General features: G+C 40.4%; 1 protein-coding gene across 1 annotated transcript in view; it reads left to right on the forward strand.

The window, feature by feature from the left end:
- The window catches only part of PTPRN2 (protein tyrosine phosphatase receptor type N2), a gene marked incomplete at both ends in the record, with an annotated part of 656,586 nt that overhangs the window by 573,258 nt on the left and 55,935 nt on the right, over window positions 1-27,393 (forward strand). Inside the window, one exon of the mRNA XM_084279942.1 lies at window positions 21,593-21,740. Coding sequence (XP_084136068.1) covers window positions 21,593-21,740 — 148 coding nt within the window. The remainder of the gene's footprint in view (window positions 1-21,592; window positions 21,741-27,393) is intronic.

The following is a 27,393-nucleotide window of genomic DNA, read 5'->3' on the forward strand; positions in this document are numbered from 1 at the left end:
AGCTGGGCTAAGGCTCTTCAGTCATTATTGTTTGTAGGTGCCAGGACTTCCCCAGAGAAAATAAAACAATGGCTTATTATATAAAAGTGGCACCAAGAAATAATTTATTTTGATTTATAAGCAGAATAAAACCGTAATGAAAGTAGGTTAAAAGAAAGGTGTCTGCAACTGCTGAATGACTCTATGCAATCTTGCTTAGAGATAGCATTGGTCAGAAACATTTCTGCAAAGCTGGAACATGCTAGCAGGTTGCACTTGAAATGGTATCCAAGCCACCTCAGGTTTGGTTTTATTGGAGTTTGTGGTTGGCCACAGGTGCTATTTTCTTGGAGGACTTACTTCTTGTGGTTAGTCCATCATTTATGGAGTCCATCTTGAGGTCTGGAGCAACCAGGAATTTTCCAAACCCATGTGGCTGTGAAACAATCTCCTCACTTACACTGAAACCAGTCTTCCAAAGAGAAAAATTCTGTGTTTGTGCCACTTTCTTGTATGGCAAAGACAATGTCTCTGCACTGCCGACTGTAGCATGAGGTAGTTTGTGCTGTTGGCAGGAGGAAGCAGGGAGGACTCAGGAGGCCCAGAAGGACAGCAATAACAACATTCAGAGCTTTTTTTTTTCCTTTTTTTGCATTCTTTTTCCTCACATTTATAGCAGGAGGATGGCCCATATGGCACTTTTTGATTCTGTCTTTCTACAAGATCCAAGCACTTTGAAAACTGTAATTAGAGGAGCATGTTTTATGCAATCGTGTTTGTGTCGTTGGCTGGTTGCAGCATGAGAAACAACAAAGAACTGCCCTCATTTCGGTCACCGTTGGTTTTGCAAAAAAACAGTTGGTTTTTGGAAGGTCACAGCAAGGGAAAAAGTAGGAACTTAGAAGTGGATTTCCATCCACTTTATTCACACGTACACATCTATATTTCAAGTGCCAAGGGAAGTCTTAATTACACACAGTGCATCCCTTTGCAGTCTAGTAAGATAACCAGGGGGGGTTTGAAGGTGTCCAAGGGAGATTTAATTACCTGACTTGGGCTTCTAACTTATACCTACATTTTAGGCACATGATGAAGTGGTGGTGTTGACTTGAGTCCATAAACTTCCCTTCTAGTTCGTGATGTGAGTGGGTGGCAATGAAGTTCTCCAGACAATCTAGGCAGAGGGAGGATTTCTCTTGGGAACCTTCCTGTTGTGCCTGTACCATCCCATTGACATCTGCAGTGTGGATGAGGGAGTCTGTTTTGTTCATGCTGAAGCACAAGTTCAGGACGTAAATTATGTAGATTGGATCCCACATCTGCTTCACGTATTGTCACTCTTGTTTGGTTAAAATAATTACAATCTTTTTATGAGTTTTTAAACTAAGAACAGTAAGGAGTGTATGCAAGAAGGGAGAGTATGCTTTTGGTTACAATATTTTGAAGTTGTTATCTGAATACCCTATATGTATATATACACAAGCAGAGATGGGGTTTTGTTTTGGTTTTGATTTGGGTTGTTTGGGTTTTTTCCCGGTAAAGAAAGATGTGCAAAATTTGAAATATTATCCATAGAATTTCAGAAAATGTGAATTTTCAGGAGGTCCTCTTTGGTACTTGTTTAAGCTGAAAGTCAAAGATTCTTCTCCATAATAGCATGGAACTGCTGTATATATTGGAAATAATAATAGTCTGTGATTGTGTGTACTGGACTTTTCAGAATGAGAAGAAAGTTTAATAACTGGGCTGAATGAGGCAGTGGGAAGAAACGAACTAGGAACTGAAATGGCCTCGCATGCAAGTCCACTTGGTCCCCTTTTCTTTGGCAATTTGCCTACAAAACCTAAAAGGACTTTCTCCAGTGATGAGTGAGGAGTGGGCACCTGTGAGCATCTCCTGGGACATTACCTGAACTAGGGACACATGGGACAGAGACCTGCTGCTGAGACATCAGTCCAACCCAAGATGTTGAATTTTGCATCCAGTTTAATTTTGATGCTGGATTAGTGGCAGGGTTGCTGTGGGACTGAGAAGGGTACTGAGGAATAGTTTCCAAGGTTGAACCTGAGTTTTTTGGTAACGTTGGTGTCCTGTAGTCTCCCCATAGCAACTTTTTGGTGGTTTCTAAGCAATTTTCTCTCAGTCTCTTTTTATAAAATAAACTCTGTTTGAAATTATCTCTATGGGGCAGCAGCTATAGATTTTCTTTTAACTGAGCATGGAAGATTAGGGGATTGTGTGATACAAGACACATTCCAGCAAGAAAAAATATTTGTTAAATCCTGCACTGTGTTTTACTGAAATCCCTTGATTTTATTCTTGAAGCTGCAGCAAAAGAATGAACAAAAGGCATTTAAACACACTCTTCTCAATAAATAAACTCCAACTTGTGAGGACTAATAGCACTGGGCTGGGTGCAGGTGTACTTTCCACCTTGAGCTTAATATATACATACAAAACTTCCTGAGCGAAGGAGCATGATGCAGGGTGTGTGAGTGCAGTGCACTGCCCAGGGACACATGCTGTGGAAATGATTAATGTTAGCAGGGACAAAGGTGATGACTGCAGATATGGAAAAGTAGGTCTTTGTCACTATTATAGTGTGTTTGATTATTTAGTAGGTTTTTAGGGTGGGGTTTTTTTTTTTTTGGTCTTTTCACACTCACTCCCATCTGCCACCAGTAATTTATCTCTTTATGAATTCCAAGTACCGAAATAATACGCTTTAAAAAGCTTGCTATTGAAAAATTAAGGAAAAAAGGTCTCCCTCTCACAGGAAGGGAAACAAGTCAGTAGCAAAGTTTAGCTAGAAGGATAAACTCTTTGCTCATGTACTAAGTGGGTCTAAATCCCAACTTATCTTCCAGTCCCACCAGTATAAATAGTTGTAGGAGCCTCATGAAGTGTAAGTCCCAAGAAGGCTTTGGCCCTAAAAGCCATTTCATCACAAACAAGAGGAGTCACAAGGGAAAAGGCTGTTGTGTATTGCCTTACTCAGTGACGAGCTAGCCAATATCCCCAAAAGACATAAATACTGTAGATGGGAAAATCTTTGCCCCTCTCTCCCTGAGTTGTCCTGCCTTTTTAGGGACAAGTGGAGCTGGTTGCCTCCTTGAAAGATTTGCTGATGAAATGACATTTATATTTTCATCTTTTTTCCCCCCTAAATGTTTAAGTTATTTTGAAACACTTGCTTCTGTTTGTTTAAAGCCAGGACTTGAAGTATAAGACCAAAGAAAAGCCGCAAAGAAAAGTGGAAAGTATCTCATTGCATATGAAACCAGCTCTACTAATAGAGCCATAAATCTAATAAATGAATGTATGTACTACATAGATTTAATCAATAAAACTCAGAAAAAATATTCATGAACAGGTTACCCTTTGATTCTTCCATTTTTATTTGTTTCATGTTCAGTTGCCTCCCTTTTTCTATATTAATCTTGTTGAATGAGCCTTAGGAAATAATGACAATTACAGAGTCAGTATTAAATCAAGAAAAACATTCCTCTTGAACGCAATATGAAATTAATTTTAGATTTTTTTTCCCTAAATTCTTCCCTGTCGGTTGTTTTCCCCAAATGTATTCATGATTAGAAATAACTCAGAAATTTCTGTGACTACCTCTTGGTCTGTAATTTCACTATAAGGTATTTATTCCAGCTTTGTTTGAGCTACTTTGGTTGAACACTTTTAACCACTTGCATAATTTCCTAGGGCTTTTAGTAGAAAGATGAAGAAAACTTTTCTATTAATATTCTAGAGTACTAATTTTAAAAGCGTTACATTTGGAGAAAAATATGACACAAAACTAGCTTATGCAACTCCGTGCACAAGAAAAGATCATTGCCATCGCTGAAACCAAACTTCGTGGCTGTTGGAACTTTTTTTCTGTTTCTCCCAGAACATCCAGGTAATCACAGAATCACAGAGTTGTTGGGGTTGGGATGGACCTCTAGAGATCATCTAGTATAACCCCCCTGCCAAGCAGGTTCAACTAGGGCATGTCACACGTGAACACATCCAGGTTTTGAAAGTCTCCAGAGAGGGAGACTCCACAACCTCTCTCTGGGTGGTCTGTTCCAGGGCTCTGTCACCCTCACAGTAAAGAAATTTTTCCTCATGTTGCGGTGGAACTTCCTATATTACAGTTCATGTCCATTGCCCCTCGTCATATCACTCAGCACCAGTGAAAGGAGACTGGCCTTGTCTTCTTGACAGCCACCCTTCACGTATATGGATTATACACATTTATATGCATTGATCAGATCTTTCAGCCTTCTCTTCTCCAGGCTGAACAAACCCAGGTTTCTCAGCCTTTCTTCATAAGAGAGGTGCATCATCCCCTTAATCATGTTCATAGACCTTCGTTGGAATCTCTCCAGTATTTTCCCATCATCTCTCTTGTACTAGAGAACCCAGAACTACACACAATACTTCAGATGAAGCCTCACCAGAGCAGAGTAGATGGGCAGGACAACCTCCCTTGACCTGCTGGTCACACTCTTCTTAATGCACCCCAGGATACCATGGGCCTTCTTTGTCATGAGGACACATTGTTTCCTTCGTCAACTTATATTGTCTGTCAGGACTCCCAGGTCCTTTTCTGCATGGCACTGCTTTCTAGCAGATCAACCCCTAACCTGTACTGCTGCATGGGGTTATTCCTGCCCAGGTGAAGGACTCTGCACTTGTCCTTGTTGAATTTCATTACATTCCTTGCCACCCAGGAGGAACTTTTCAGTCTGTCCAGGCCTCACTGAATGGCAGCACAGTAATGTCAAGGCAAGACAGTTGTAGCAAGTACCAAGAGATTCTAGCAGGTCATTTGATGAAAAAGATCTGGGTTTTGATACTTCAGATTAAAGCCAAGGGACATTACTGGGTCCTGAGCTGCTTCTCAGAGCTGCATTAGTGGCAGAAACCAGAGATACACTCATCCAGGAGGCTTGTCTTTTGGCTCCAGATGTGAATCCTCAGCAGTGAAGTTACCTTTGCTGTATTTATCCTGTTGTGCATGCTCACATGATGTATTAAGTCGCTGATAACTCATTGGAGCAGATGTAGCAGTTAATCATAGGTTGGATCTAACAGGTGGAAATGCCTGTTTAGAAGGAGAAGGATGGTGGTTTAGGAAGTCTTCTCAGACAGGAGGCCCAAGATGACAATACATGTTACAGTGTATGTCTGAACTGGTGGCAGAGTTCAGTCATGAGAAGGAGGTGAGTGTTGACGCACTGTAGGATAAAGAAACAGGTTACGCAGGTTGTCAGACGTGGTGCACCAGCTAAGATCAAGAGAGTTGTACATGGGACTACAATGTCAGAGCTACTAAACATGTAACAGTTCAGGATGAAATTTGGAACGGCTTCATGGTACTTGCAGAAGGGGAGATCATACTGGCACTATGTTTTTGCACCTTTGCAGTGTAAGATACCCAGGAGAACTCGGTATTCTGGAGAGCTCCTTCTTTTCACATGGGCTACGTCAGCAGAAGCTCTCAGAAATGCTGTGGTTAAGATGCTACTGGTAATGAAGGCAGTTTGACACACACACCCCCCCCCCCCATTGATGCAACAAAGTCTGTTTATTCTCATCTTCAGCGCAAGAATTAAAAAAAAAAAACAGACTTTGATTTCTGCAACTCTTTCTGGGATTAGGCCTTAACTTGGCAGTGTTTTGTGAGTAAGGTATCAGAATTTGGTGGTATTTGGAAAATTTAATGTGTAGGACACAGACAAAATGCTCCTGTGATGATAAAATTTTGCATATGCACCCACAACACAGCTGTGGAAACATTTTAAGATAAGGAGATAAGCATTAAAATAATCTGTGAAGTTCGCCTGTGGATGAGACAGCATTTGCTGTTCCATAAAAGAGGACTGTGTTAGGTTTTGGTCTAAACCAGATAATATGAAAGCCTACTACCCTCAAATATTCCACACACGCCCCCCCCACCAACTTGCCTTTATAAAATATGTACTTGTGCTATGGAGTTCTCTCTTTTATATATCTTCTTTTGTTTCAGGCTAGATTAATATCCTCATTTTTTCCTAGTTGGTGGCTCTCCATCAATGCTGTCACATCTCCCTCGTCCTCTTGTCTTAAACTCATGTTCTAACATTGCTTCTGGTTCCTAGCTGAAAACTCTGTTCATGGCTCATCACAAGTTGCCTCTTGTTTCTGGCTGCTTACTGTGCCATTGCATTGAGTGAGGAATGGGAGGGAGGGGTGACGAGCTGTTCACAAGCATCATCTCCTTCAAGTATGACCTCTTTTCTGGGAATTATTCTCTGCCCTTTTCTTTTTGGAGTGACTACAAGAGCTGGAGTCCAGGTCCTAAAATGTTTCTGTCCTTGGTCTGGTTAGTAGTAAATCCATTAATGTCTGTTGAAGATGGCTGGTTTCTGGATTTGATGGGTCTTTAAAAAATGCTTCTCTACGCATCACAACTGCGCTATTCTTAAGATGACTTATGTGAAGATTTGCTTCCTTCTGACCGGGCTGTTTGTACTCTCTAAAAAATTCCCTTGAAAACCCAATACCCCTACTGCTTGTAGCAACTGAGCTCCAGTAGCTGTCAGAGCACAGTGAACCGAAGCACGTTTCGGTACTTCTTCTATTAAATATGTGTGCCCATGCAACACACTTCTTTAAAGAAAATAAACAAAAAATGGCAGTTTCTCCATGTTGTTTATGTTATATTTATATTCTGAGCGTTGAAGAGAGGCTGGTAATTATAAAGCTGTTGAAGCATTTTTGTTTTAAAATTAGAAAAAGGTACTGAACTTGAGAGAACAAATGCAGTTATTGAGGACTGACTTGTTCTTACATTCTTTTCATATTTAAGTGGACTTTGACTGGTTGCAAATAAAAATACTAAAGGGCTAGCAATGCACTCAGTGATTTGTGCTCTTGCTGTCACCCAAATTCACAGAAAGAAGGAAACATATTAAAGAAATTCGATAAGACCAGGTGGTCTGAGTGAATAATTTTCCTTTCATTAACATATTCCCCTTATTAACTCTGTAATTAATTGTACATAGCTAAGGAAAGCTATGGAAATTGCATTTTGAGATGTATCAAAGCTGACTTTATGCTTCAGACTTCCATGCAATTTACTATTAATGAAGCAAGAGATGGAGGCCCCAAATCTATAATTATTACTTACTATTTGAATGACAAGCAAAGAATTTTATCAGCACAGTTTCAAATGAAAGGGGATTAGCAGCTAATGTTGAAATTGTTAATCTTTCTTATTAAAATAATTTTGACGAGAGTGTTTAGCCTGAAAGAGGTTTCTGGAACATCATTTACCATTAAAACAGCTATTTTCTGAAGCTCACTATGAATTTGTCTTAGTTTGACAGCAGGGTGCAAATATTTTTTAAATGAATGAATATTTTATGGGAGCTAAGGCTGTTCATGTGTGAGCTGATGCCGAGCTGCTCGCTGTGTGCATATTCCTGGAATATGGATGGGAGTTCAATATCCATCTTACCAAAGTGAAGACGTCTACTGAGATAACAAGGGGAAAAAAGCTTGCAGCAGGAAAATCTGAGAACTGACATCACACCAAGGCTGTACATGCACACAGCTGATGGCGAGTGGGAGCCCAGTCAGAATCCCTAGATCTTGCCAATATTTTTATGACAGAGAAAAAGCCTATAATTATGTTTGGTAAGGATGTTACTTTGTGTTTAGACAGGCCTTCTTAGCCCTTTAAATGCTGTTACATTTTCTGTTTTCATATATTTTTATTAGTGTCAGGTACCTAGAGAAGTTTATTCAGCAGTGGATGCTTTATACCCACATGTATGCTTGTGTAAGAATACCATGTACAGCAACAGCATCCTCATGTACGTCTAGATAAATATTTGTGAGCAGAAATATAATTTACACGCTTTAAGTGTTAATGAAAAACTACTTGGCATTTAAAAAAAAATTAAACCTTTTATCTTTCAATATTTGCAATCTCTAATAGAAGCATACAAATGAAGGTGACAAGGATGTTCTCACTCCTCAGGATGAGGAAATTACAAATATTTGGTGACATATATGGTGAAAAGCAAAGCAGTGATAATTTACAAAATTTAATATGCAGTGGTCTCAGCCACATCAGTACTGAAGGAGATGTATGCTAAAGAACACTATTAATTTGCCTGTGTACTGTTACAGAAAAAAACTAATGTAAGAGATGTCACGTCTTTGCCAGTGATGAATCTTACCAGCAGTATAGATAGATATCATTTAAATGCTTTGAATGAGACACTACTCTTGTAAGTAGATGAACTTTATATAAAGATACCATCAACACAGCAGACCCCCATGTACCTGCTCTGATAGGGACATTCATAGTGACGACGTTTGTCTCCCCAAGTCACCGTTACACATGATGGAGCCCTGCTTTCCTGGGCATGGCTGAGCACCTGCCTGTCATGGGGAGTGGGGAATGAATTCCTGAGTTTGCTCAGCTTGTGTGCACAGCTTTGGCTTTACCTGTTAAACTGTCTGTCTCAACCCAGGAGTTTTCTCACTTCTACTCCTGATTCTTTCCCCCGTTGCACTGGGAGAAAGTGAGCGAATGGCTACGTGGTGCTGAGCTGCTGGCTGGGGTTAAGCTATGACAGTATCATTATCTTGCCTTTTCAGTCTGGGAAGCTCAGGCACAGACAAGGAACTGTCTTGACCAAGACTAACCTTAAGATCAGATGCAGAGCCAGGAGTAGACCCCCATTCTCAGCTATGCCTGTACTCTGCTCTCACAACTAATCATACTGGCTTTAAGAGAAAAAGGATCGTATTGAAGGATAATATTTTTGCCCTTTCTTGTCCCTCATTAGTCTTTTCTAGGACATGAAAGTATAACATGAAAGTATAGAGTAATTTTGCACCTGGATTTCATAGAATCATAAAATACTTGGAGGGGACCTCAAAGATCATCTGGTTCCACCCCCATGCCATGGGGAGGGACACCCTCCACTAGCCCAGGTTACCCAAAGCCCCGTCCAACCTGACCTCAAACACCTCCAGAGATGGGGCTTCCACAACCTCTCTGGGCACCCTGTTCCAGTGCCTCACTACCCTCGTAGTAAAAAATTACTTCCTAATGTCTAATCTAAACCTACCCTCTTTCAGCTTAAACCTGTTGCCCCTTGCTCTATCACTGCACTCCCTGGTGAACAGTCCCTCTCCCACTTTCCTGTAGAACCCTTTAAGAATTGGTATGCTGCAATTAGGTCACCCTGGAGTCTTCTCTTCTCCAGGCTGAACAAGCCAAACTCTCACAGCCTGTTTGTCAGATTTGATTCTGCAAGTTTAGTTTTGGCCTCATTATCTAAGAGCAAACTATTCCATATTGGGAGAGCTGGCTGAAACATACTAAATGCATGTTGGAAAAGCTTGTGGAAACCAAACTGAAGATGCTCAGTCTATAGTTAGTTACCTCTGTTATGGAAAAGGGTGCCATCTACTCATTCTCTGAGACCCTTCTGAATCGATAGCAGTTTTCTTCAAGAATATATTCCCAATCTGCTAGATCCTTAGCCATGGCACACATGCACGCACACATGCACTGAATTTTGGTCCTTTATTTTGCTTTTTCCTTCTGTTTAGCAGTAACCAGTACTTGTACTGTCTACTCAAAACTACTACTGTCACTCTTCTCTCAAGTTTTCTCCCGGGTTCAGCAGGTGAAGAGAAATGGTCCAAGAAAAAGAAACAACACTTGAGAAAATATTAACAGTTACTAGTTATGACCAAAAATTGCTTCTTTCCATAGTTTCTTCTTTATTTTCTGTATTCTGTGTTACGTTTTTCTGATTTTCTTTCATTTTAGTACAATGCTTTTTTCATCATTTCAATTCTTTGTTGACCTCCACAGTCTGTTCTTGGCTTCTTTTTCTGTTCTCTTTCACACTGACTTTCCCTTGTTCTTATTTTGCTCTCTGCTACTTCAGATATTTTCATCTATGCATTAGACCAGTGTTCCTCAAACTTCTTTAATGTGTTATCCCTTATTGGCTTCCCTAGAAACCCAAGAGACCCAGGAGTAGGTAGGATGCCTTCAGCTTATACATTTCTGAACCTTTTCTAACATCACTTCACAATCCCTTTTGAATGTTTTCATGGGAGAATATATTTGAGAATTTAAGAACTACTGAGCTACACCAACCTCAGCTGAAAATCTCATGGAGCATAGATCAATGATTACCTAAAAATGGGACACTTCCTTTAAATTTGGGAGCTGGGTGGATGCCAACTGCATATTTCTTGTGGCCAGCGTTGCTCAGTCTCCTGCTGCATGTTTGGCTGGGATTGAGTGTGACGTGAAAGGGATAGGGCAGAAGTCAGATGTGTCTTCCCCCACAGTCATCTCCATTAAGTTCTGAAAGTATGTCTGTGGAAAAAGAGTTTATTCATTGCTTACTGTTCTCACTGGCAGTTACTGTAGTTGGGATGCTTCTCTGACATTTGCAGTGTGCAAACATGGAACTCCCAAGGTTGGGCATGTGATTCCAAAAATTGTCATGAGTTTGAGGATTTGACCACTGAAAATGTTTGTGGAGATTGAAGTTTCCCATCTCTGGCTGCTGTGGGAGTTTTCTGAGGAAAAGGCTGATTATACAGTCTGTTCTTTTTTTTCACAGGTGACTGTATAATCCTTTGTGCTTCTGCTTATTGAGAGCAGCCCTGAGGAGAAGGACTTGGGATTATTGATTGATGAAAAGCTCAACATGAGCTGGCAATGGGTGCTTGCAGCCCAGAAAGCCAACTTTTTGTATAACATTAAAGTATAGAGTAATTTTGCTGGCCAAAACCAGCATGACCAGCAGGTCAAGGGAGGGGATTCTGCCCCTCTGCTCTTGTAAGACTCCACCTGGGGTACTGCATCCAGCTCTGGGGTCTGCAGTGCAAGGAAGACATTGAGCTGTTGGAGTAAGTCCAGAGCAGGGCCACAGAGATGATCTCAGGGCTGGAGCACCTCTCCTTTAAGGACATGCTGAGAGTTGGGCTTGTTCAGCCTGGAGAAGAGAAGGCTCTGGGGAGACCTTATAGCAGCCTGCTAGTACATAAAGGCAACTACAGGAAAGCTGGAGAGGGACTGGTTACAGGGGCAATGGGTTTAAACTGAAAGAGGGTAGATTTAGATTACATATAAGGAAGAAACAATTCCCTGTGAGGCTGGTGAAACCCTGGCACAGGCTGCCCAGAGAAGCTGTGGCTGCCCCCTCCCTGGCAGTGTTCAAGGCCAGGTTGAATGGGGCTTTTGGCACCCTGGGCTAGTGGAGGGTTCCCCTGCCCATGGCAGGGGTTGGGACTAGATGGGCTTTGAGGTCCCTTCTAGCCCAAACCGGTTCTGTGGTTCTGTGATTGTACATTCTGTCACTAGGCTGTGGGTATAGTGTGGATTGCAAGGCTTACTGGATTTCATATTGCATATTCTCAATTTTCATGTGAACCTTTGTGTGTGTGTGTGTGTGTGTGTGTACAAGGTCTCACTAGTGAATTTGAACATTGTGGGAAGGAGGTATCAAGGTAGGGAGGTTGTTGGGGTTTAGGGGATTTTCTTCCCAAAAAAAATGAAAAGCAGAGGCGTTTTCCTTTCTAAGACATGATTTTCTCCTGGAGAAGCACCTTTTCACTTTTATTCACATATTTAACAAGAGTAGTAAGAGTATTACTGCTTATCCCTTTGCCCTAGCAGGGATGCTATATCTATAGAAATAATATTTTCCTTTCTATCCTCAAGATGGTCACTGTCTAGCAGAGGCATATTTTGCCAGACTACCTATAAATCACATCATGTGCTGTATCACTTTGATGCACTTGGTCATGGTTGCCTGGGTTTTCCTAGTCTCATTATCTCTGAAGAACTTGACCACGCTTGAAGAGATTATTTTTAAACATGGTGTTTTCAGAATTCTATATTTATCTCTTGGTGATTTTTATATATAGTAAATGAAGATGACTGTACAAGTACTCTGAAAAGAAACACAGACTTTAATTCATTAAAATCTAAATTTGCAGATACAGTACCCAACCGGGAACCCAAATTTAGATGCTTTTAATTGAGTTAGCAGGGCTTAGAGACGAAGAAGGCAGGGAGTTTGGTTTTGTGTTTTCAGCTAGGTAATTAGTATGTAGTAATATATTTTTTAAGTTTTCATTTCAGGCATAAAATATCATTAGCAGGCATATAAATGAACCACAAATATGTCTTGGATTGTGGTATGATGTTTAAACCATTAGAGAAAAAAATAATGTGAGAAGAAGGGATCATCTGAAATATGCATTTAATGTGCAAGAGGAAAATCACAGTTTCCTGTGAGAATGGAATTGGGTGTCAGTATTTATCACAAAGAGTCAAAGGACTTGATTTATGTAATTTTTTACAGTTTTTATCCTACTTCTTATTCAGCTCTGTAGCTTCTGCTTTTGCTTTTTAATAAAGCTACCAGAAGTACTTCCCAAAATGTCTCAGTTGATGAATTCAACTGACACTACCCTTGGCGTCAGTTCCTGCACTGCGGAATTGTCTTTAATGGGGAGGTTTGGGGGGGTTTTGTTGTCATTGGTTCGGATTTATTTTTGGTTTTAAGAAATGTCACAACATATCCCATGCTGTGAAATAGCAGCATTTGGCTAAGAGGTCTAGTCCCCCATCTTTTGAAATAACATACTCCCTTTATTTAAAGACTATTTATTGTTAAAGGTTTTTTAATTGGGAAATCTACCATAAGAACTATGGAAGGATTGGCAACTGATTTTGGTTAATTAATATTTTAAATCTTTATTATTTAGTTTGGCATATTTTATATAAACAGAATCTAATGTGAATAAATTAATTTTTTAAATAATCATCGACCACTTAAACCCTGTGCTTCTAAACAAACACACACCCCCCCCAGCTGAAACCTGTTCTATTGGAGTCAGAATGTCTGGTAAGCTCTAATCACAAAAGATGTATCAGATCTCATGTGATTCATGATTGTTGGGCAACCTTTAGCCCTGTCTATAAACATGATCATGGGAAAAGGAAAAAACAGCAGTTAAGACTACTGAGTTCTGAATTTCCTTGTAAAATAAGTGGTTTAGGAGCTTATTCTGTGACCCCAGGAAGTCCACTTCGAAGCTTCTGCCCTTTCATTTCCCATCTGTGAAACACCACTGATACTTGCCTCCCCTGCAGAAGTAATGTGAGTGCTTTCAGACAGTTGGACAGAAGGAGCTATAGAAATACAAAGATTGTAAGGGAGCAAATTATATTCCTTTTATGGCAATCATCTCCTTTTTGTAGAGGTTTATTTAAAGCAAAGTAATTGCAGGGGTGAAACTTCATAGGCATAATTTAGATTTCAAGAAAAAGTGTAAGGAGGAGGAAATGGGGTGGTTGTATTTTAAGACCTAGAAGACACCATTAAGTAGTTGATAGTCTTTGAGAAGGGATTCTTTGTAGACTGAATTTCTTCATATCCTGCTATATTTAGAGAGCCAGGTAGAGTAAATATTTCATAATTGAGCATTCTAATTTTTTTAATGTTTTATTTCTTAGCTACGTTCCCTTTCAAAAGCCTCCCTGCCTCCACCATTCCCGATTCAAGTAATGTTCAGCACCACATGTATTTTCCAAGATTTCCTCCAGAGCTGAAAACTTGCGTCAGTCCACACCAGGTTGTATCCAGCCATTTCACTGGGATTTCACTGAGCACCTTTGGCAGCTGGGAGCTGTAAGGAAAGGGATTAGCGAGTGTTTGTCTGACACACACTGATCCCAGCACCTGCTGATTGGATTGAAGTAATCCTTTTACAAGTTACAAAACTCTATTATCAGAGCATTAAGAGAGGAGGGGAGGCAGTGATGTACAGTACATCTAAGGTATATTAATTTAGGTAAACAGAGCATAGGTTGCCATTTAATGTACTTGTGAATTACGGTCGTTCTCACATAAGTTGCATGATAGTCTGGTTTGATAGATGGTGTCATACACTGTTCATGCAAAGATGATGCATCTCAAGAAACCCAAGGACAATCATTTTAAATTATTTTAGAAGGTGTGCTAAAAGCACGACTCTGCTCTCTGTGTACACCCTTAGTTGTTTACATCTTTGCATCTAAAAATATAAAACTGGCTCTATGGGATGTAATTTTTTATTGTTGGCTGACATCACCATGGAAGTTAATATATTTCCTAGCAATACAACCTATTTGAAAACAGTCTAGGGTTATTATTCTCAACCAGGCTGAAGAGAATTGCCTCCCTCTAGGTTTTTTGGTTGGTTTTTTTTTTTAAGTTTTCCTTCATCTCTTTAAGTTTTCCTTCATCACCTACTTTGTTACATATGTTACTAGTAGTCCTTTATGCCAAATTACTAGTAAAGCTTCATAGTAGTTTTCAATAGTTAATTGAAAAAGCTTCAAAACTACTTGAAATACTACTTCAAAAACACTGCTTGAAAAACTACTTCAAAACCACTGAGAAATATGAGAAAAATTAGATCAAAATGCACTATGGTAGTAATATGGCTCCAAATACTGAAGAGGAAAAATAATTTATCAGTGTATTTTATAAGGACAAAATACAAATTCCCAGGTTCTTATTTCCTATTTTTTTTCACTTGTTGTTACCTTAGTTTTTGCTGGTAAGATCAGGACCAGTTAGAAGAGAAAGGTGCCTCCAACCTGAAATGACTAATCAAATTATGAAATCCTGGCTCCAGTAAAGTCAGGAGTGTTGTCATTGACAGTAGTGGATAAAGAATGCTCTCCAGGATAGAAAGTATGTAAGACCTTATAGCCAGCTGAGCTTTCTTACAGGTGTAAGTTCTGTGAGATACTGTCAAGTAGTTGCTAAGTAGAATGTTTTGGGTTGGACAGGACCTCAAAGATCATCTAGTTCCAACTCCACTGCCATGGGCGGGACACCTTCCACTAGATCGGGTTGCTCAAAGCCTCATCCAACCTCGCCTTAAATACTTCCAGGGATGGGGCTCCCACAATCTCTCTGGGCACCCTCTGCCAGTGCCTCACCACCCTCAGAGTAAAGAATTTCATCCTAGCATCTAACCTAAACCTACCCTTTTTCATCTTGAAGCCATTCCCCCTTGATCTATTACTGCACTCCCTGATGAACAGCCCCCTCCCACTTTCCTGTAGGACCCCTTTAAGTATTGGTACGCCAGAATTAGGTCTCCCCGGAGCCTTCTCTTCTCCAGGCTGAACAAGCCCAACTCTCACAGCCTGTCTTACATGTATGTACAACTCATTAGCCCAATAAAGTCATACTTCTCTACAGTTGATGTTGAAAACATTTGCTATTTTGTGACTAAAACTAGTGTTTTTAACAATAGTTATGGAATGATGTTTTGGGGATGGAGCTGGTCTTGGTAACAGCAGTAGTCGACTTCTTTATGACTGGGGTTGGTTGGATCCTAGCACCAGAAACATCTGTGGTACTTCAACAGGACTGTAACTTTTGGAGAAAACTCTGATTTTCTTAATGTGTTAGTTGATTGTAAGACTTCTGTCAGTAGAGGTAGCACATCCTCTCTTTACTTAAGGCCTGCTTTCTTAAAAAAGAAAGGTAGGAAAGGAATGGGCATATATTGGCTCTGTTCCTGTGTTTTCTTCCACGTGGAGCACCATTGAGAGCATTCTTCATCAAAACATGTGGTGAGCTCCCAGACCTCAGTCCCTGCAAGAACACCATGGCAGTTCCGAGAGAAAGACCGACCTTCTGTAAACAAGGAAGAGCTTAAAGTAACTTCAGTATTACTATATCAGAGGCTGTGGTAGGAGATGTGAAAAATGCTTAGAAAATGTTAATAAATGTTGTGGTGCTCTTCTCGTAGTGATACTTCTATCAAGGAGCTTTATTTAAGCAAATCTGTACAAGCAGGGGTGCACCAAAATAGAAGACCGATCATAATTTTGTAAAAAAGAGGAGTGGGGAGAAGGGTAGAGGAGAAGAGAAATGAACCTTTCTATTGCTGTTCCCTGAGTCCAGACACCAGCCCTAGAATATAATGGAACACATATTAAAAAAGAAATTGCTGATTATCTAGTAAGAGATTTTTCAAGGGCATAAAAGGGAGATAAGTGTGAGGGTCTCATTTAAGAGGATAGGGAAGGCTGGAATCTTTCCTTTGTGCATTTGCTAATCTTCATCCTTTCCATTGGATAGCTGCACAATGAGTAAGAATGTGCATAATTTTATAAAGAATAAATCTTGCCTGGACAAACTTGATTGCTTTCTATTTAACTAAAATTACAAAAGCAATAGATGAAGTGAAAACAACAGATGTAATATATCCAAATTTTAATGAAGCCTTGAAACTGTCTCATGAATAGTTAATTGAAAAATTAATGTCAATTTTTTAGAAGACAATTATGTGGGTTGAAATGTGGCTACAGGATGATATACAAAGAGTAATGATCAAAAGCTATGTATGGGAGTGTCTGGCAGAGTACAGGAATTACTGTTAGTTTCAATTATATTTAACTTTTTAAGTAATGATCTTGAAGTGGATGATGGAAGTGACTTAATGACTTTTGCAAGCAATATCACGGTGTAAAGTTCAGTACAGAAGTGGTGATGGGGGAGTAATTCAAAAGTTTGAAAACCTTAGATCTGAAAACACAGACAGGTAAATTATCTTTGAAGAAAAGAGCTGCAAGAAGAGCTGTCTGTAGTTTGCATAGACCCATTACTTTGTGATCTGTGAAGACACTGGAATACATACAAACAGAAATTGCACAGAACAACAATGTTGAAATAATGGATTGGTGACAATGGGTAGCAAATAAAGTTTGCAACAGAAAAACAGTACTATTGACAGGCTTCTGAAAAACCCATCTCAAATGAGGACTGTGATTACTTCTTGAAAATATTTAAGTATTTCCAGGAATGCAGCGTATAGTTCAGAACAGTTTGTGTCCCGAGGAATAGTCATGAATTGCGTTAAGCTTCTGCTTTAGACCGAGGACACCTAAATGTTAGTAAAGTTTCTTAGTGAAGTACAAGAAGCAAGGCATTATTTGAAGACCTGGAAGTGGGTAATCGGATAGATTTCTTCTGCCTGTATCTTCCAGAGCACTGCAAGTAATGAGTGGGAACAGAAAAATTACTGTGAAGTTGCTAATGATAAGGTATTAAGCCAGAAAAAGGAAGGAGAAAATCATATGTTGTGTTGAAAGTAAATTGAATTTACACAGAAAAGTTTTCCTCTTGCATATAGTCAATGTAATATTTACTGAAGAAGACAAAGTTCAAACAGAATAGCAAAACGCTGGGGTGTCCTGTGCCAGAACAATATGGCCTACAACTTAGCAAGGAACAAAGGCCAAGAAAAGCCTTTACATAAGTCAGTTGGAGAGAATAACAAAACTAGTTTCAAATATGGTCATTCAGTGCACAATTTGCTAATAACAGTGCATAGTTTGCTAAAAGCTAGGTCAAATTGTCTCCTCTCCAAATCCCATCAGAGGAACCCAGTGAAGCACCACAGCGCTGCCGGGTCCTCCTCTGCATTTCTGGAAGAAGCAGCAGTGGTTTGAAAGCAGAGGGTCTCACACTGTTAGCTTGAAGGGGTGGATTTCAGTGGTCACCTTTTAACAGGATTAAGATAATGTCCCATCCACTTCTTCAGCTGACATTTGAGATTCGATTAGACCTGTCAAGGTCTGTCAATTCAAGAGTTGCCCATCTTTTCATTAAAAGAGACATCCTCAGCCATGGAAAGAGTGTCTAATCAAGTTCAGTACTGGAAGTATGTTGTCAAAAATAATTGCTTTTTCTAATAGATGAACATCAGCTAATAAAATAGACGTTTTTAAAACAAATATCTTGACAGATGCAAACTATACTATCTCTGAAGAAGGTATTTGGAGATTGACCAGACATTTAGAATTTAATTGTTGTATTTGTTAACCTTAATTTAGTCACAAAGCACGGACTGGCTGTCACTCTGCGAGTAAAGAACAAACTAAAGAAAACCAGGTGATTTGGCATCATATTGCAGCATCAACTGAGCACTCAGGAAGCTTTACCAAAGCTGAGCCAGGCTGTTGTGCTCTGTCTTTTCATAGTCTGTGTTTGTTTAAATAATGGCATATACTTGGGATTACAGGACTTGTCTTGATGTGGACATATTGGTGAGACCAGACCTTTTTCAGCAGGCTTTGAGGAACATTACTGTAGCAGTGGTGACAACCTCTATTTATTCTACCTGCTGCTCTGGGACAAGGAAAATCATGTGCGTGTTTGACATGTTGGTAATGAATTTATTTTGTACCAGGCAAATGCTGCAGAATGTCTCATAAAAACATCCTAATTAAGGAGTGGATTTGAGTAGACATACAATCTCTAAAATATCAGAAGTTCCACTCAATTTAATGTACATCCAGCAGCTCCCAAGAGAGTGTTTGAAAATCACTAAGCTTCTGTTTAGCAAAATGGGGATGAGCGTAGGGGCTCTGAAGGACTGTAAATGAAAGATTACTTAACTCTGGGGGAATTGTCTGTCTTCTGAATGTTTTGAAGCAAGCTTCTTTCTCAGTAGCTTTTTAAAATGTGTGTAAAGCAGATACCGATGTTGTGCAGCACCTGCCACAGGTTGATTCAAATAGTCAAACACCTTTTCAAGATTGATTAAGAAGTGCCCCGTGAATCTGATCCATGTGATGCAGGTGTTGAGACCACATGAAAAGTGGTTGTCTGGTTAAAGAAAATATTTCAGTGTGTTTTCATTTGAACATTGATTTCTCTTTATGCTCGGGATTCCCTGAAAAAGGAAGGGGTTTACATGCCCTCAAAAAAGGGACTGTTCACAAGGGCATGGAGTGATACAACAAGGGGTAATGAGCTTAAACTGAAAGAGGGTTGATTTAGATGAGATATGAGGCAGAAATTCTTGCCTGTGAGGGTGGTGAGGCTCTGGCACAGGCTGCCCAGGGAAGCTGTGGCTGCCCCCTCCCTGGCAGTGTTCAAGGCCAGGCTGGATGGGGCTTTGGGCAACCTGGGCTGGTGGAGGGTGTCCCTGGGACTAGATGGGCTTTGAGGTCCCTTCCAACCCAAACCAGTCTGTGATTCTATGAAGGTCAAAGGAGTATTCCTTTTTAAAGAGATGAGTTATGTAAATAATCATGTGCACTAAAAGCAAACAAATTACCTTAACGGTGTCACATGTGATCATTTTAAAGGAAAACAAAATGTCTGTTTAAAGCACAGTCCTTGAAATCATCAAATGGACATGTTGCAGCCAACAGAAAGCCCCTTGCTACATACAACCCTGCCTTAGGAATCGAGTGTTCATGGCTTTTTTTGTACAGCTTTGTGGATCTCACAATATTTTGGAGAGATTCAGTGTTGGCAGATCTCTGGATCTGCATAAAATGTCCCTGATGTCTATGGGACATCGGTGATGGGCATGTCAAAATGAATCAGGTTATAAAACTGTGGTTTTAAATGGGAAGTTGCTGTGGGCTGGTCCTTGACTGCCTGATCTCTGCCTGCTGCATGCTAAACAGCTTCTCTGAAGCCAGGACTCTTGTAAGATTTTGCTAGGTTTTTTGCCTCATAAAAAGTCTTATATACCAACTATTCTCTGCTCAGGAGGGATTATCTTTATTTTTATCATGTTCAGTATACATGTCCAGGGGCAGATTTGCTAGGAGAAAAAGATGAGATCTTTAGCCTCCCTCCTTTCCCCACTAGCACAGGGAAGGGCAAGCAAGCCATCAGAGGATGGTGTCCTCTCATTAACTCGCAGGTTAGGGCTGGGAACATGTTAGCTGATGCACTCCCATAACACCCGATGGAGCCACGCAGCTCTCCTGGCTCCCCCTCCGCCAGGTCACGGCTCTGTCCACTGCAATGCTTTTTCCTTCATTCTAGAAAAGAAGCAATCACACAGTAGGTGTTTTGATTGCACCTAGGACACCATTATTTTTTACCTCCTGTAGAAACCTTTCTTCTAACCCAACGCATTTCCGTGTCCTCAAAAGATACCCTTTCTGGAAGCGTGGCTTCCTGAATTGCTTTTCAGTAACAGGTTTGATTTACAAACCTTGTGTAAAGGCTCACGCACCCGGCAAACCCTGCACAAAACAAAGCTGTGTGTCAGGGGCTCTTTCGTAACCGAAAAGCTGTTCAAGCTGCTAGAGAGAGCAGCATCCCGCTTCCCCCGGCCGGGTGGGATGCGCGGCGGAGCGGCAGCTTCAGCGGAGCTCCCATTTGGCAGAAGACAAGCTGCAAGCTTTTTGCACCTTCTGTTAAACCTGCTGAGAGGACATGAGAGCCTTTCTTCTTTAAAGCATGTTTGGGGAGAACTATACATAACAGAGGTTGTCAATGGAAAAGGTTTTCTGTGCAATTAAACTGCTTTTTGTACTTTTTTAGCGAATCCTTTCCAGGAGCCTTTTCTAGACAAGTGTTGCTATAGATTGGGCTGTATTAGTAAGTGCTCCAGCAGGAACCACTTTGACTGATGTTTGGGCCAGAGGCACCCACAGTTCTCCTCCCAATCTACATCCAGACCCTGAGCCTGTACCCAAAACAGTCTGTCCTTTTTTTTTAATCTATTCAGTGATGTTAATTTCAACCTACCCTGTCAAGGTAGTATGGAATTTAATTTACAAATACGAACTGTGTGTAATGTGAGATTGTTGTTGTTTTCTCTAGGAGAAGATGACAGGCTCTGAAAGGTAATTTTGCCAGTTAAATAGGCTTACAGTAACAGGTGATTGCTTTCTTGATTTTCATGTTAAAAGGAGGGAAAAGTTTGTTTTTCCCCACCCTTCCTACTTTTTGCTATCTTCCTCTCACCTACTCAGACAATTTCCAGGTCCACAGGCTGAAGGAATAGGGCTTTAGGTCACTTTTGGCAAATTTTTGGAATTCATGATCCACTGCTGTACTGAATCTCTAGTCTTGGGACATCTGCAAAAACTTAAGACCTGCACCAGTAGACTATGATGGGCTGTCATTCCTGCCGTAGCCACTTAATTTTTCTTTGGTGATGCTTCACCTAGCACTCTCAACTTCACTGAATGGCAGGTATAATCTTTAGCAACATATATATTAATATTAATTAACAGCACCTTCTCAGTTGAAGACCTCCTCTGTGCCAGTTCATGTGCAGGATGAGTTCCTAATGACCCAGTACTTGAGCCATGACACTTCAGCCTGGCAATTTTTTCATTCTCGGGAGCTGTATTGTTGTTGTGATTTGCAAATGTGCTTGAACTTTAGTTTTAAAAGCCCTTGGTTTGATGTGAACTGTTGTGGTAGTAATTTTTATCGATGAGCTTTCATTTCTGTTTGATTGCCTGATGAAAGAGATGTTTGGGCTTACATTTTCTGGGTACTGAAGAAGAAATCATTTTCTCCTGAAGCTCAGTAGCTGGGGGTTCCAACATTTCTTCTCTGTTAGCACTGGTACATCTTAGCATTCTCATTGTGTACAGCACAAATAAGCTTGCAGTTAGCCATAAGCCTGAGTGTGTTTTCTCCCCAAAGCTCAGGATTCATATGCTCTCCAGCCTGAGATACGTCCTTTTAGCTTAACTTTGAGCCTAGCTAAGTCAATGTTTAAGGCGCTGTCCTTTTAATTCCAGTCCTACATGGAAGATCATCTGAAAAACAAGAATCGTCTGGAGAAAGAGTGGGAAGCTCTGTGTGCTTACCAGGCCGAACCCAATGCCGCCACTGTTGCACAGCAGGAGGACAATATCCAGAAGAATCGCTCCCGGGCTGTGGTACCATGTATGTACGCTTTAATTCAGATGATTGCATTTTAAGTTCTCAATACTTTGCTCAGTATCCATTGCACAGTCGTTTGGAAGCTGTAGAGGACAGGCAAGCAGATAACAGAGAAGCTTATGTGTGTACTAGAAGACTGTAGCTACAACTGTGGGCTGGGTGCCTGTTCTGTTGTTATATCAGATACCGTTTATCCTCTTCTAAGTTTCATATATGTTACAGAAATGCACAACTCTGCCACACAGCACTGCTGCTGCAGCTGTGCTGCCTCATGGAATTCAATAGCCAGGATGTTTTTCCATGCTGGAATACTTTCTGTACAAGAGTGGCATCTGTAGCCATTCAACAGAAAGAAGTTTGGCTTGTGTTTAGACAAGTTGGTATCATGTCCATCCAACAGTAATACCAGCAGTCTATAATCAGAGCTAGATGATCTGTTTGTCAGATACTCAGCTGTACTGAATGAGCCCCTTTAGGCTCCAGTGGGTAAGCTTGCAAACTGGCTTCTCTTTCTGCTAGGCTTAGGATAAAAAGAGAAAAAGAAAAAAAATAAAGCACCCAGTGTTTGTAGTCCTAGAATCTGCTCTTTTCTGGAAGCAGCCCCCTTTCTGAGCTTGAAATTAAAGCAACATATTTTTCCCTGTGCTATGTAACTCTGTATGTAACTCATAGATTATATCAGTAATCTGTGGCACACATTTTATTAAGCAACCAATGTAACAAAACTGAAACTGAGAATATATGCATAGTCCACAGCAACAAAAACGCTCTCCATCAGTGTGCCCACAATCCAGCTGGGTAGCTTGGCAAACACATATAGCTATTTTAATTTTTAAAGTGCCCTGAAAACATTAATTTTCCTTATGAGAGCCTTGACTAAGTACTATTCCTCCTTTAGAAATGGGGAAGTGACAGGTACCATGTTAAGTAAATGTCAGAGCCAGATTTAGAGTGAAGATTCTTTGGAAGTGCAGGATAATTTAAGTGAGCCCATCAGTCCTTGCGTATTTGCTTCAGCAGGGTTTGGCTCTCTTGCGTATGTCATGGCTCTCTTTGCAATATTTTGCTGCTTAGGAGAAGAATACAGAAGCTCAGCTGATCAAAAGTGTTTTGGGGCAACAGCATGTGTTTTGGGATCAGCTCTGTTGAAAGGTCGTCAAGTCACCATGAAAGTTAGAGAAGTGCAAAACTTCTGTACTCTTTTCCACCCTAGAAAGATAGCATTTACCTGACATGATAGACAATGAAAATTACTCCATGATAACATGTGTTGATGCAATTTAATCTTCCTGCTTAAAGTGTTCCTTTCAATGTGGTGTTACAGTCAGACCATCTTTAGCTGTCCCAAGACATAAATTAAATTTATGTCATAAATTAAGCCAGACTGTTTCAGGGTGCTGCCTTGGAGAAACATGGGAGCTGCAGGTGTTGCCACAAATTGATGCTGGTTATTGAGCCAATGTAGGAAATGTGTCTTCATGATGCAACAAGCAGTAAGATGGGGACCCTCAGACTAGACTGTTCTAGCTCTGAATCCAGAAGTAAGATGTGGCAGTGCTAAGGAGCAGAGATTTTTAGCTTGGGCATCATGCCTCACTAGAGACTTGACCTATTTTAGAGCTAAGAGAGTCTGTCTGTTTTCATCATATTGTACCGTGTGGATAAATCAGCCTACACTGATCAGCCTTCGGTTGACAAGTCTCTTCTTCCACAGCATATTGTTATGCCTGTTCTTCCTATTGCTGAGTCTAGACTGAATCGGTACTATCTTGGGGTTGGACTCGATGATCTCTTGAGATCCCTTCCAACCCCTACAATTCTGTGATTCTGTGATTTGGACACAGGTAGGGTAGCTGCAATTTGTCTGAAGCTTTAATTAGAAGTATTTTAGCACAAGTCCCTTAGAACTTTTACAAGTAGAGTGCTATTGGCTGTGTATGTGGAAATTTCTGTTATAGCTATTAGTGCACTGGAAACTTTCCTTTTTGACTGAATGGCACAAAATTACCTGTCCTCACTTTCTGAAGCTTCTGTGAACTGGTAAACAGCTATGTTGTGCCCTTAAAACTACTTTGATGATAGGTAGAAAATGTGACATTGAGTTTAAACAATCTTAAATTTTGATAAGGTAATGGTTATTGTAGATTCTTAAAATTGCACTGAGATGAAAAAGAGCCCAGTTTGCCCACTTCACTTTTTTTACTATGCTTAAAATTAAACCTATAGCAAAAAGCCACAGATTTGCTTCATAATAAATTACGAAGCAAAGCTGATATGCTTTTGATATGCTACAAAGTTGTTATGCTACATTCAAAGTATTCTCACAGAGTAATGCCTTGTTAGCATTTCCTTACCCCTTTCATATTCATAATCACCTTGACAAGGTAGAACAAGATTGCCAATTCATGTAAAAGATTTCATCTTAGGAAGGCTTCAAAGAAGCTTTAATATCATGTTGTATTTACTTTGCATTTTTCTTTCTTAACCAGTCTTAAAATAATATATTATTTTTGCTGATTACATAACTGATGTAATTTCTAGATTAACATTTTCTTTAATCTCACTATTTTGTCATATCTTATTATTATACATATCATTTCTATTTACAAACAACACTTGGTAGCAGAACACCTTGACACTGCACTTAATTAATTACTAGTTAAGATATTCTAACAACTGAAGTAACTGGGACTTAAGAAAATTGCATCATTTTATCCAACCAACAGGCAGGTTGCTGGAATTTAGGGCAATGAGATACCTTCTTTTTTGCGTGCACACAGGAGTGGCTCCATTTGTTGACATCCAAAAAAAAAGCTTTCCAGACTTTATTTTCTCTTCTTGCACCTCTGCAAAATAAAACCATCTCAGCAGGGTCAGTACTGCATATAGTCATTTACATATACTGCAGGTACATACAGCTATTTTAAACGTTTGACAAACAACGTTTTGCAGTGAACATCTATCAGAATCTCTCTGCCATAGCTGTGTCTGTGGGTCATGGTATAGATGAGAGCAACCTGCTTACCTCTGTGCTTTCATTTTCACACAGAATCACAGTATCCCATAATGGCAGGGATTGGAAGGGACCTCTGGAGATCATCTAGTCCAAACCCTCTGCTAAAGCAGAGTCACCTAGAGCAGGTTGCACAAATTCATGCCCAGGTTTTGAATCTCTCCAGAGAAGGAGATTCCGCAGCATCTTCAGGCAGCCTGTCCCAGGGCTCTGCCAGCCTCAGAGTGAAGAAGTATTTCCTCATCTTGAGATGGAACTTCCCATGTTCCAATTTGTGCCCACTGCCTCTTTTCCTGTTGTTGGGCATCTCTGAGAAGAACCTGGCACCATCCTACTGACACCCGCCCTTTAGGTATTTATTAATATTGATGAGATTCTGTCTCGGTCTCCAGACTAAACAGCCCCAGATCTCTCAGCCTTCCCTCATTTGAGAGATGTTCCAGTCCCCTCATCATCTTTTTAGCCCTCCATTGGACACTCTCCAGTAGTTCCTTGTCTTTCTTGAGCTGGGGATCTCAGAACTGGACACAGAATCCAGATGTGGTCTCACCAGGGCAGAGTAGATGGGGAGGAGAACCTCCCTCAACCTGCTGGCCATGCTCTTCTAAATGCACCCCAGGATACCATTGGCCACAAGGACACATTGCTGGCACACGGACAGACAGCTTGTCCACCAGGACTCCCAGGTCCTTCTCTGTAGTGCTGCTTCTCAGGACAACCCCTAACTTGTACTGCTGCTTGAGGTTCAAAGGAAAGGAAATCATTTGGGAGCAGTGTGCCCTGTCCTGAGGTTTGTGTGCTGTCAGAGCACAGCCAGAGGACATGCACCTGAGCAGAGGGTACTTGCTCTGGGTGTGTGCATTATCCATACCAGTAATACACATATAAACGATGCTTTGGAATAAATGAACTTGATTTCAGTTCAGATCTCAGAAGAGTTCCATTTTGTGCAAATAATCTATAGGCAAAATAATCGTAATCAACAAACATTTTTCACAGTCTTCAGACTGCTCCACTTTTCCTCTTCAGTAGTTACTTTCTTACTTCAGTGTAGTTCTGCATAGTATTTGTATGAAAAAAATCAATCTAAACCTGGAAGGAGGAGAATGCTGATCCAGGGAGAATGTGCTAGGTTGGGTATTGTGAGCTATGCTCTGCTCTATGATGCCTGGATTCAGACTGGATACTTCCTGTGTCCATTCCTTGTTAGTTCTATTCTTTCAGAAGTACCTGACTGAAAGGAATCAGAAGACAGAACTAATTAGGGAAGATGTGTGTCTTAATTCCCCAAGCTTTCAGTCCTCATATGAAAACCAAGAAAGTAACAGGTCTTATCATTAAGTTGCAGGGTGACTGTGAGATGGAAGACTCTGAGATGGCATCCTACTGTAGTATTGGTCACTGTTTAAATAATCCATATATATATGATGGTCTGTGGTCCATTCTCTTGTTTAAACACAGACATCTAGTACTGTTTGAGATGCCTAAAGTATTCAAGGTCCCATGTAGAACTAGTAGGTATAAAAGAGTCTCTGTGGGAGACCTGTGTCCTCCTAGCTGCTAGCCTGACTATCCTTAGGACACCTGAGATGGCACTAGAAACCTACACTGAGGCACTGAATCAAATTCTCTGGGAATGATTCTGTGAAATTGTACATTAAGATGCCTAAATGTTTCCATGTAGCTGCCTCCACGTGAGCCAGATGTGAAAGCACTCATTGCAGCTAGCTACTCAGTGCATCAAGAGAGCTGTGCAATGGCCAAAAGTAGGTTTTTGGTTTACAGTGAAATGAACGGCTGTAGGATGGCCTCAGATATCCCATGTGAGCTTCAGGTACCAGGCCAATAGGATGCAAGTATTTAGGTTTTGTGTCATATCTGTTATCCTTGTGCAATGTCCCATCCACACTTTGTCAAATCGTATGATGTGTTCCTGTTTAGCCAGTTAAATCAAGCCCCATTACCTGTAACCTAGTCCAAGTGAAGATATCTGTAAGTCAGCCCCAAAACTTAGCTTTCTTGGTGTAGAAATTGAGGGGTTTATATACTGTGAACTCATGTGAGTTTGTTTTATGTTATCTTTATCCTCTATCTTTTATACTTTATATTTTATACTTTATATTTTTTAGTTAATATTGTATATGTATGTGAAATACAACATTGTGCTGTGTTTCTCCTCAGCTATAGGTTAGTACTCGCTTTCTGGTTTAGGAAGCTTCTCTCTGCCACATGTATCTGTCTGTACGATTTGCTTTTCTTTCAGCTGCAGTTTGGCTGGAGCAATAGAAATGCAAAGTAGTTCAGCATTCAGCAGTAGCTATTGTAGATATTTGAAATGATGACGAGTAGCTTGGCCAGATTGCAGTAGCATTTGTCTTTTTTTTCACTTCCTTATTACCATTCCTCTCCTATTTCTTCATTCATCTTTCTTTCCCGCTTTTTAGATTGATCTTATATATCTTTCTTTTCTGTCATCCCCTTCTTTCCTTTTGTTTCCTGCTTCTCCTGCTTCTCTTTCCTTGCTTCTAACATAATCAATATGCAGTTTACAAAACAAAGAGTAATCTTGTACGTTCGGTGTTTTCCCTGGTAACTTATTGATGACGTAACAAACTGGTGTCCATGGTATTCTCTTTCTTTTTT

This window comes from Gallinula chloropus (genome assembly GCF_964237585.1).
Source record: "Gallinula chloropus genome assembly, chromosome: 2".
NCBI classification, from domain to species: domain Eukaryota; kingdom Metazoa; phylum Chordata; class Aves; order Gruiformes; family Rallidae; genus Gallinula; species Gallinula chloropus.